The sequence below is a fragment of the Beta vulgaris genome, chromosome 1 (assembly GCF_026745355.1).
Source record: "Beta vulgaris subsp. vulgaris cultivar EL10 chromosome 1, EL10.2, whole genome shotgun sequence".
Taxonomy (NCBI): Eukaryota; Viridiplantae; Streptophyta; class Magnoliopsida; order Caryophyllales; family Amaranthaceae; genus Beta; species Beta vulgaris.
In genome coordinates, this window is record NC_079202.1 from 14,828,263 (window position 1) to 14,840,364 (window position 12,102).

The following is a 12,102-nucleotide window of genomic DNA, read 5'->3' on the forward strand; positions in this document are numbered from 1 at the left end:
GAAAGAGAGTTGTAGAAGGGAGAAAGTGAGTTTAAACTAATAACAATAAATAAAGAAAAAGAACGAAAAATAAAAGAAAGAGAGTGAATGGCTCTGGGTTAAAAATTAGTAAAACAAAATTAAATTGTTGTTGTCAGGAGGACTACAGCTTCTATCTACTTGAACTTTTTAACTCATAGCAATCACAACTTTATTGATTCTCTTCCTCGATAACTTCAACTTAATTAATTAACTCGTTAAACCGGTTTAATTATGACGTAGTAAACTCTTTCAATGACTTCAGGCTATTTAAATAAAGAGTTATTCAACGAGTGTCATATGTTTTAATCAACTTATTTATCAAATTGATTAATCTACTAGAAAACCGTTTTAAAAAAGAAAACCCCTTAAGATTTAGATTGCTATGAAATAAATAAAAGTTGAGACATCTTAAGATAGTTATGCGACAATAGTTGGGACCGCAAGTTTTATTTTTTGTGTTATGAAATCAAAAAGTGAATGTCATGTATTTAATGCATGGTAAGTGTCTGGGCCTAATCATATCTGGTGAGCCACTAGATTATTCAAGGATCTAAGCCTTCTTTGCCAGCGTGGAAGCCCTCAGTGGGACCCACCTACCTTAAATTCCGTGCTAGCATGGCAGGGACAATCTTCACTATTTTCAACGCCTATAAATATTGGGCAGATCCCCATTTATTGAGGTACGCAATCCCACACAATACACTTGACAACCTCAATTAATACAGATCAACTGACTTGATCGTCGGAGGGGCGATCCCGGATCCACCCCTGGGGTAGTCTAACTCTCGCTCTGTGCAGGTTTCCAGATAGTCTCTGAGCATCAGGCCTTCATCAACCTTAATCTCGATCATTCCCACCTAATACAAGTTTTTACCATAAACAGGTTGGCACCGTCTGTGGGAACCATCGAACTAAAAGCCATGGCCATCACTCGGAGAAACCAAAGGAGGCAAAGGGCTTCCGCCCCCTCCAATCACTCGAGAGTGCCATCCCCCGAGGTGGCCGACGAGACGGCTGGGGACCCCCGTCAGGCTCCCATACTCTCATCTCGTAACCAGCACGTCCTCGAGGAGGTCAATCCTCGAGAAGCGGCGAGTGCGGTGAATCTCAGAGTACCTCGAGAAAGGACCGCCCCAACCCCAGGCGGTCCTCCGCCCCTCGAGCATACTAGTTCTCACCCAGTCACTCAGCAGGACCTTCAGCAGCTAGCTGATCGTGTCAGCGACAATTTCGAGCGTGGCCTCCGAGCTCTGATGCTGAATTTCCAAGTAGGAGGGGAGGGGACTTCGAACAAGGCTCCCCCGCCTCCCATGCCTCGACTAACCGTTGGCCGTCATCGAACAGATAATCAGGACCAGCCACAGGTCATCGCCCTCGACCCCCCGGGCTCATCGCGGGTGTCTCGACGGGCAGTCCAACCTGCCCCCGGAAAGGGGACGCCCGGCACGTAATCAACGAACATTACATGAGAAACGGTAATCGTGACGCCAAGAAAGTCCTAAATGAAAGAAGGGCTCAGTCCAAGGTGAAGGACGTCAATCCCAGCCCTAATCGCGAACAGAGGGAACCTCGAGAAAGGGAACCGTGAGAGAGGGAACCTCGAGAGAGGGAACCCCGAGAACAGGAACACCAGGGGAAGGAACCCCAAGGGTAAGGAGAGCCTCGACGAGAACAAGAACCCCGGCGTCGGTGGGGTCATAGGCAGCGGTCGTCGAGCTCCGAGTCCAGTCACGAGTCGGGTATTCGAATGGGAAATCTCAGGTTCACCACGCCATTCGACGAAAATATTATGAAAGCCTTCACCCCTCGCTCGAAAGGTTAAGGTTCCCCCTATCGACCATTATGACGGGACAACTGATCCCATCGATCACCTAGCCGCCTTCAAAGCGCAAATGAGCGTCCAGACCAGCAGCGAGGCCGCATGGTGCAAGTTCTTCCCCACCACTCTGAAGGGCCTGGTTCACCGAGTTGCCTTACGGGAGCATATCGAGCTTCACTGCCCTCGAAATAGCATTCAAGCAGAACTTCATTGCAGGAAGCAGGCATCGGAAAACCAGTATCCATCTCATGTCGATCAGACAGAGGAGGGAGGAAGACTTGGCAAATTACATCCAGAGGTTCAATGTAGAATCTCTCAAGGTTTCTGACCTACAGGATAGCGTGGCATTCACCGCTCTCATGTCTGGACTATACCCATCGAGTAGGTTCAAGTTGAAGCTGGCCGAGAGTGAAGCCTCTTCATTCTCAGAAGCCATGAACCTGGCCCAAAAATTTATACAGGCCTCCGATATCTACAAAACCCATGAGGAGCCTAGGGATGTCTCTCGAAAAGAGAAAGACAAGAAGCCTCGATTGGAAAACCATTGGAACGACCCTCGGTACAACCTGAATCAAAGGGAAATCTACGTAGACATCAAAGGAAAATACCCCTTACCAAAGCCCCACCCCATCCGTACATCAGTCAATAAACGAGACAAAAAACTCTGGTGTGAATTCCACCACGACTATGGCCATACCACACGTGAATGTCGGGAGCTAAAAAGAGCCCTCGACAAATTGGCTGATGAAGGGAAACTGAATCGATATCTGAAGGATGCGAAGGAAAACAAAGTCGAGTCCCGCCCGGAAAAGCAGGCTCGAAGCGACGAAATCGCAAGATATGTCAACGTCATCGCAGGAGGGTTCGCCTCGGGGGGCTTAACCAGCCGCTCTCGCAAGAAGCACCTCTACACCTTGAAACATGGAAGCGATACAAACTCCTCTGCCATATGCCCAACCATGACCTTCAAGAACAGTCACCGGCCTATACAGACCCCACACGACGACCCTCTGGTTGTCCAAATGAAGATTGCCAATCTTCGGGTGGGTCGAGTTTTGATTGACAGTGGAAGTTATGCGGATATAATCACTATGGACTGTTTGCTGAAGTATGAAGAGAAAGATCTCACTCCCATCGACCAGCCACTAGTAGGGTTTGGGGGACAGTCAGTCCACCCACTAGGCTCGGTCAAGTTGCCAACACGAATGGGGGAGAAGAAGGCAGGTCGAAATATCATCATCAACTATCTTGTAGTCGGCACCAGCCTTCCCTATAACGTGATCATTGGGCGACCCACTCTCAACAAAGTAAAAGCTGCCATCTCAACATACCAACTGCTTCTGCAGTTCGAAGGGGACGATGGGAAGGTCACTCGGCTGTTCGGCGACCAGAAATCTGCTCGAGAGTGTTACGTCAATAGCCTAAAGAGCAAGATCGAGAAAACCACTCGAAAGAGGAAGTGCCCCGAACCGGAAGAGCCCCTCCCTGTCATGGGACTCTATATGGCTGACAACCCGAAACGGTATAGGTGACCTCGCCCTGCCGATCGAGATGAAGAAGTATGCATCGACGAGGAGCGGGGTCGCATGATTCGAATAGGCAAGCAGGTCCCCGAGGAGACCAAGGTCCAAATCCTAGATGTCATGAAGGAATTCCAGGACGTCTTTGCTTATTCCGTCGATGAGATGCTTGACATCGACCCTAAGCTCATGGTCCATATACTCGACATTCGAGAGGGGCATCGGCCAGTCAAGCAAAAGCTCAGGCACCAGGGAGCCGAGAGAAGTACAGCAGCCTCCGAAGAAGTACGAAAACTGTTGGCTGCGGGATTTATTTGAGAATGCCAGTATACTGAGTGGCTGGCCAACGTGGTCTTGGTCCGTAAACAGGCTGGAGCCTGGAGAATGTGTGTCGATTTCACAGACCTGAACAAGGCCTGTCCAAAGGATGATTTTCCCCTTCCTAAGATCGACAAGCTCATCGATTCGACAGCCGGTCACGCATTGTTTAGCTTCATGGATGCAAATGCGGGATATCACCAGATTCCCATGGCTAAAGAAGACCATCTCCACACTGCCTTCACCACGAGCTCGGGAGTCTATTGCTATAAAGTTATGCCTTTCGGCCTCAAGAATGCATGAGCCACCTACCAGCGCTTTGTAAACAAGATGTTCGAAAAACAGATCGGTCGAAACGTCGAGGTTTATGTCGATGATATGTGAAAAGTAGGAAAGAAGAGGATCACGTCTCTGACCTAAGGGAGACACTCTCCACCCTCCGCGCCCACAACATGAAATTAAATTCGAAGAAGTGTGTCTTTGGCGTAAGGGGAAGGAAATGCCTGGGCTTCCTCGTCGACGAAAGGGGGATCGAGGCTAATCCCGATAAAATCCAGGCCATCATCGAAATGAAGAGCCCTCGAACTGTCAAAGAAGTCCAACGCCTAACCGGCTGCATAGCGGCCTTGGGACGTTTTCCCTCTCGATCAGCCGATAAGAGCCTCCACTTCTTTCAAGCTCTAAAGCAGGCAACGTTCGAATGGGGCGCTTCAGCAGAAGAAGCATTCCAGCAACTCAAGAGCCACTTAGCAAGCCTTCCAAAATTGGTTTCACCTTTACCAGGAGAAACATTTTTCGTGTATCTCGCAGTGTCGGACCACGCTGTTTTCTTTTTCTCGCGGCCGAACGCGAGAAAAATCAGCATCCGGTGTACTTTGTGAGCCACGCCTTTCGAGGCGCTGAATCAAAGTATCTCCCAATCGAAAAAATGATCTTCGCTCTAGTCCTAACCAGTCGTAAGCTCAAGCCCTATTTCCAAGCTCACCCTATCAGAGTGCTTACAAGCCAGCCCATGCGGAAGGTAATAGAGGGGAAGAATCAGTCGAGTAGAATTACGGACTGGGCTACCCAAATATCTGATTTTGGTATCGAATTCGAACCCCGGCGCCCCATCAAAGCTCAGGCCCTCGCCGATTTCATAGCAGAATGTGCCTCCCGACTAGAGGCCATCGAAGAAGGTTCTTGGAGTCTCTTTGTCGATGGGTCGTCCTCAAAGGTAGGATGTAGGGCTAGCCTCTTGATCCTCGACCCGCAGGCCAACAGATATGAGTATGCAGTCAAGTTCGATTTTGCTGCTTCGAATAATGAGGCTGAGTACGAAGCACTACTCCTAGGCATACAGTTGTGCAAGGCAGCCGACGCCCGAGATCTCAAGGCCCACTCTGACTCCCAATTAATCGTGGGACAGGTAACAGGTGAGTTCGAGGCTAAGGAAGACAGCATGCGCATGTATTTGAGGAAGGTAAAAGAGGAAATCACCAGCTTATCTCACTTCTCAATAACTCACATCCCCCGATCAGAGAATCAGCAAGCAGACGCCTTATCAAGGCTAGCGAGCTCAGCAGAGGATGTAACACCCCTCTGGGACCACGAGCCCACTAGTAGATATTGTCCTCTCTGGGCCCTAGCCCGCAAGGTTTTGCTTTGGAGTGGGAACGACCCACCCAAAAGGCCTCTACTAGGTTGAGGTATCCACCTCTATATAAAGAAGGCTTTGTTCTCCTCAACTTCCGATGTGGGATGGCTTTTACTCCCTTTCCCCACCCCCCTTAAAGGGTGTCTGCGTCCTCGAAGGCACGACAGAACATTGAATCGGGCCCTGGCTCTGATACCACCTGTAACACCCTCTGGGGACCACGAGCCCGCTAGTAGATATTGTCCTCTCTGGGCCCTAGCCCGCAAGGTTTTGCTTTGGAGTGGGAACGACCCACCCAAAAGGCCTCTACTAGGTTGAGGTATCCACCTCTATATAAAGAAGCCTTTGTTCTCCTCAACTTCCGATGTGGGATGGCTTTTACTCCCTTTCTGTCTGACCACCTAGCTTGGGAAAGTTACAACCCAACTGGGAAGGCCCATACCGTGTGACCTCGATATTCCGCCCAGGCACCTATCGACTCGAAGACCAAGATGGACGTCCTCTGCCTCGACCATGGAACGCGGACAACCTTCGTAAATTCTATGTTTAAATTGGTTTGTCCCTCGAGTTTGGGGGCATACCATATACGCACTTCTGACCATCTTGCAAGGCACTGAAACATGTGTCCCTCCAGTTATTTTGTAAGGCATTGTAAAACATGTCGATCGATGTAAAATTGCCTTTTCAGACGTCATCTATAACAAAGTTACCTTTTGAAGAAATACTTGGTATATATAAAAACATTAGAACTCCTCGAGTTGCCTAGGGCTCATTGGCCTTTGAAGCAACCTCGAGCGAGGTCTCTGAAGCCCCTCGAGTTGCCTAGGGCTCATTGGTCCCTAAGGCAACCTCGAGAGAGGTCTCTAAAGCCCCTCAAGTTACTGGGGATCATTGGCGCCTGGGCGACCTCAAGTGAGGTCTATGAAACCGCTCAAGTTGTGCAAGTATCAGAAAACTCAAGAAAAAGCAAGTAAAAAACTCGAAGGACAAACCAATGAGAAAAGCAGGAATTTTATTCCATTAATCATAGTACAAGTCACTACAATACAAGGTCAAAGGAAAACTTAGATCAAACAAGAAAGCCTAAGGGTACAACGTTAACCCTAGTAGGAGACATAAGAAAAAATCGGAGAAAAGATAAAGGAAGAAGAGGGGTAAGAAGATAAGAAGAAGAGCCACGGCTCATTCCTCGAGATTGGCCGAACGAGGAGCTTGTTCCTCGACCGGCCCCTCCTCTTGGGAAAGCGCCTTGACGCCCTCCTCAACCTCGCCCCAAGGAAGGCTGGGGGCAAGCTTCTCGAGAACCAACCGCACTTTGCGGAGAGCTTCGGTCTGCCCAATCTTGGAGGCCTGCAGGGAGGCATCCTCGAGGAAGGTCCTTCCCTCCTCAGAATCTTTCCAGTCAAGGACCACGGCCTCCCGGCACTCTCGAGCCTTGGCAATGGCCTCCTCAGCATTCTTTTGAGTTTTCTCGATCTTCTCCTCACCCCTCTTGTAGTCCTTGACCGCAGCCATGTGCCTCTTGCTGGCAGAGTCCCTTTGTTTAAGGGCGATTTCGCGGGCTTGCTCCAATTTTGTCTTCTTCTCCTCGAAGGCTTTCAGGGAATAGGCCATCGATTCTTGGGCCTCTGAAAGCCGCATCTCGGCCAGGCGCAGGCGGGAGACGAGAGCCTGCCTCTCATCCGAAGACATCTCCCCAGAAGTAGTCCCGGAGGATATTCCAGGAACAGACCTTCGAGCCAGGGCCAACACCCTGATCGACAGCTGAAAAAGAAAGAAAGGTGTTAGTGAACATAAAACTACAAGTCAAAGCAACTATGCATGAACCAGGAAAATCATCATACCTCGGTCATGGTCGCCTTAACGGCCTCGACCTCTAGACCATCGCGCGATAGACACGCCCTTTCGTCCAACTCCGTCACCAAATGCTCCGAAGCCTTGTCGAAGCGTGTAGCCATCTCGGCCCTCGAGAGAGCTGAGAATGGTAATCTCATAGCCTCCTCAACCAAGGGCTCCTTCTTCTTCGAGGACGTCGCAACCGCAACGGCGCTCGAGGTAGCAGGAGCCGAGGGGGCGGGAAGGTCCTCGACTTTGATCAAGGCCGACTCCTCGGCCTTCACCTCCTTCGGCTCTACCTTAGGAGCCGGCAAGATTGGAGGCTGTCTTCCCTCGTCGAGGGAAGGATCAGCCTCGAGCTTCACCACGGGGGCTCCCGTGATTGCTCTTAGTGACGAGGAGCCCGAGCCAGCCTTCGACGCTTGGCCGCTCGAAGAGCCTCGACAGTTATCAAAGGAGAAGACATTGACAGTCGAAGTTTGGCAGGGAAGGGAGATAAGTTTTAGAAAGAGAAGAAGAGGAAGAAGAATTGTGAAATCTCCTATGGCTCATTGTCCGTACTTATAAGCGAAAATCAACTATAAATCCCCAGAAAAGCATCAATTGCCCCTCTATAGCGGGCTCCCACGTGGCAAGGCCCAGGAGGAGGCCTCGCGTACCCTATACGCGCACTGGTCAGCGCCCGTTGACGCCTAACCTCGAAACCCGTGGGCATCGAATAAGACGCTACATCGAGTAACACCAGATTAAGCAAGAAAAGATTGAGCAAGAAGGGATGAGCAAGAAATGAATCTTCATTTTCATTAATGAACCAAAATACATCCTAAAAAGCCGCTAAGGGCTTTGCTTAAAATGAATCTTCATTTTTACCAAAAGGAGTCACTTAGGATGCCTCGCAGGGCGTGACTAATTACAAAAGAAAAAGACTACCACTAGGAGGCATGAACCTAGTCAGAGCTGCTCGAGGATCCACTCTCGGAGGTCTCAGATACCGCTTCGACGTCCTCGCTGCCCGAGGAGCCATCGCTCGAGGCTGCTTGGTCATTCGAGCTCTCAGGGACCACCTCTTCCTGGATTTCCGGCTCCGCTGAGGCTTGAGGGTTCCCAACTTGTTGAGACCCCCCACACATAAACTCGGAAACGTCAATGGCGTCATCAACCTCGAGCGCAAGACTGTCCTCATTACCTTCATGGAAAGCAGCATCAACAGAAATGTTGTACTCTGCCTCGATCGGAGACCAGCTCGCTTGAGAATACACCTTCCTGAAAGCTTCCTGGAGCCTATCTACAGCCTCTCGAGCCGCCACTTCAGATGCCTCGAGGCCCATGTCAGCCGTGAACTCCAGACCAGACTTCGAGGTTTTCCACTCCTCGATGATCTCGTCTCGTTTGCGTTGGACACTGTCTCTTTGGCTCGTCAGGTCCTTAATCCTTTTTTCAAAGACAGCTTTTTCAATAGCCCAAGCTGCCCTCTCATCTTCGAGGCTCTTATTCAGTACCTCGATCTCCTTGGCTTGTTCCTCGGCCAGCCTAGTCTTCTCCTTCAAACCCTCTCGAAGGTTGCGGAAGCCGGCAGTATGTCGGTGATTCATTACAGCCATACGAATCGAGTGCTGAAGAAAACAAACAATGTCAGGGAAATATTAGTGGAAACAAAACAACAACCAAGCCCAGAAGAAATTCTAACTCACTTCCTCCTCCTATGACAGACCCCGGATCAGCGTCAGATCAGGCCTCGAGACGAGTCTCTTGGTCAATGAGTCAAAGAGGTCGGCCTTTTCAAGGGTTGACTTCTGTGTGAAGTCCCGAAGGTCCTCCTCGATCTCCACCGCCTTCCTCTTCTTCACAAGTGGAGGCGTTTCTGCTTGGGCCAAAGAATCCTCGGCCTCTAAGGTTGCAGTCGATTTCCCATTGGACCTCGAGGCCTCCCTTGCTGCTCGAGGGATGTCTTCCACATCCACAACTCTCCTCTCGGCATCCCCTCGAGGAGTGATGATGGCATACCTCGTTGGAGGGCGGACCTTCAAGCTTTTCGAAGGATCCTGAGGAAAAGGAAGGTGAGATGAAACAAGCACACTAAGCAAAAGATAATTCAAACAAAAATTACCTTCGGGGCTCGGGGGACCTTGATGTCGCCTTTCGACAGCTTCATCTTAAGCTGCTCCTGAACCCGTTGGTTGGCAGTTAGATGTTTCTGCATCTCCTCGTCAAGTTCTTGGCGAGCTATGACTGCAAAAACAAAGTAAGACGGTCAGTATATTCATAATAAAAAGGAGATCGAGGGCTTAAACATACAAAGTCCCTACCCTGGGGATAGGCAGGGCTTAGCCCCATTGTCGACAAGAAGTGCTCGTTGCTCAGGTCATCCACGGCAGGGTTCCAGTATTGAGGCACTTGTTTCTTATCACCCCTCTCAAGGACAGTAAGACACTGGCAGTAAACGGCGACCCGAGCCTCATCCCTCTACATGGGAGGTACTGATCTGTTCATCCATAGGTTGGGGCCCTCGACCAAAGGAACCACTGGGAAATCCCACGGCTCAGCTCGGTATACGTAAAGGAATTCAGTACGAAAGTGTTGTTGGTTCGAAGGCATAGTACCCACAACCTTGTAAGGAAAACGGACCTGGAAGCTCCACCATCCCTCTCCGTTCGGGCTTGAGGACATGACAACCAACTTCATCATGTTCCTCTATAATGTCACTGAAGGCTGGGTGTCCATCATCTTGCAAATGGCCAGGAACCCAACCATCGAGCCCACACAGGGCCAGGCCATAGGAATTCAGCACCTCGACTATGAAAGGGTCTACGGGGAATCTCAGCCCCACCTCGAGGTAAGCCTTGTATACCGCTATACAGCCCGTGGGAGGAGAGTGCAGACCGTCTTTACGGGCTCCGGAATGTAAAGAGCGTAGGGGTGTCAGATGAAATATGAGCTCTCGAGGAATCGGAGATTCTCCGACAAAAAATCCATAAACGGTCCTCGATTATGGAAGTGGGGTATTCCCTTTGGCAGAGTAACCTTTTCCTTACTTCTACCACTAGTGCTCATGGTGAGGGAGTTATTCTCACTGCTCTCTTCCATCACTCGAACAACGTGATTATCGAGAAGATCATTTAAGTAAATCCTAATGGCTCGGGATCGAGCAATCGTAACAAGATGAGGGGGATTGTGTAACTCCCCCTCCCCACAAGAAAGCACGGATAGCCCATCACTCGAATATGGTAGGGCGTCGGAAACCTGAGTAGGGTCCAAGCAATTAAAAGCCGCGGACACCATAGGGATCCCTCCGATGAGTATCCCGTCGAACAAAGGTTCTAGAATGGGAGGAGGGGTCCCCAAGCTAGAAGAAGCTCTCCCCAGGTCCATCGATGGGGGACTCCACTCAGAGCGGTCCATAAGGGTAATAAAAAGGAAAAAAAAAAGATATCGTACCTTGTTAAAAGAGCACACCCTCGAACTCCGTCTGCAGCGTGAGAAGAAGCTATCGATCTTCAAGGCTCTCGAGATCGTAAAGAAGGGAGGGAAGGAAAATTCTCAAAAGGATCAGAGCGAAACACAAATGAGACAAAATAAGAGTGCCTGTCTTCACTTATATAGACCGCCTGAAAAGGACGGTTTATCTTCCGACGGACTCCAAACCACCTCAAGATGCCACGTCATTGGGCCCCCTCAAAAGCCTAAAAAGTGCTAACCTCTTGGACCAATGCCTCCCTGCTTCCCAAGGGTTTGACTAGCGTCTAGCTCGACCCAATTATAATACGGTTATTCCCTCGTGAAAACCCCTCCTCACCGGAGCTCTAACTCCCAGGACCAATCGCGCCCGGATGGAGGCCAAAGACCTACTTTTAGGCACCTCACCCCGATCGAGTGAGGGATATCTCGGTCGACACCATCGCTGAGATCGGCGCCCGTCAAGTGCTATGACGTCATACCTAGGAATGGCAACGGGTCGGACTTGGACCGGATTATGCATAATCCGACTCCGACGCTACAGAAAGTCGGATTTTAAATCCGAGTCCGAGTCCGACTCCGACATCCGAATTTGAAAATCTGAATCCGACCCGACTTAAAATCCGAACATCCGACTCCGAGATCCGACCCGACATAAAATCCGGACATCCGACTTAAAATCCGAACATCCGACTTCGAACTTGATCCGACTTATTTTTCTTCCAATTTTTTATAATAGAATATTCTTCTATAATAATAATTTAATCATTATAATTTATTCTAATCATCATATGGAAATCTTATATGTTACAAATAATCTAATTATTACTATTAATTTTTAACAATCATTTTTTCTATGGGAAAATCCTATATAATACAATTGGCTGAAAGTCGAAGTCAGATTATACATAAATAGTACATTACATAAATAAGAAAAAAGGACTGATTGACTCAAGGTCGGAGTCGGATTCGGATGTCGGATTATTTTATGAGATCCGACTCCGACCCTCCTCCGACTCGGAGTCGGATTTTTTAAACGGAGTCGGAGTCGAATTACTTTTTTGTCAGAGTCAACTCGGATTTTTTCCTTCGGATTGGAGCGGACTAGGGTCGGATTAGGACTGGATTGCCATCCCTAGTCATACCCCTCGAGGTGAACCGGGTACGCCTGGGAAACCCCGAGCGAGGCCACTTCCTCGAGCTATTCGAGACTCATCGGCCTTAAATAACGTCAAGCGAAGACTCGGAACTCCTTCAAGTTATACAAATCCGGTCGATAACTTCGAACGAGATCTCTGAATCCCCTCGAGTTGCCTGGGGCTCATTGGCCCCTGGGCAGCCTCGAGCGAGGTCCATAAATCCCCTCGAGTTGCCAGGGGCTCATTGGCCCCTAGGCAGCCTCGAGCGAGGTCCATAAATCTTCTCGAGTTGCCTGGGGCTCATTGGCCCCTGGGCAGCCTCGAAAGAAGTCCATAAATCTCCTCGAGTTGCCTGGGGCT

General features: G+C 49.7%; 1 protein-coding gene across 1 annotated transcript; it reads left to right on the top strand.

Annotated features, from left to right (window-relative positions):
- Positions 1-2,088: 2,088 nt before the first annotated feature.
- Positions 2,089-3,372, top strand: LOC104884258 (uncharacterized). Its single transcript, XM_010668881.1, has one exon. The coding sequence runs from the start codon at positions 2,089-2,091 to the stop codon at positions 3,370-3,372; it is 1,284 nt and encodes a 427-aa protein (XP_010667183.1).
- Positions 3,373-12,102: the final 8,730 nt, after the last annotated feature.

Excerpts from the sequence above, each read along its gene's own strand:
- LOC104884258 (XM_010668881.1), top strand. The coding sequence starts at position 2,089 with ATGTCGATCAGACAGAGGAGGGAGGAAGACTTGGCAAATTACATCCAG.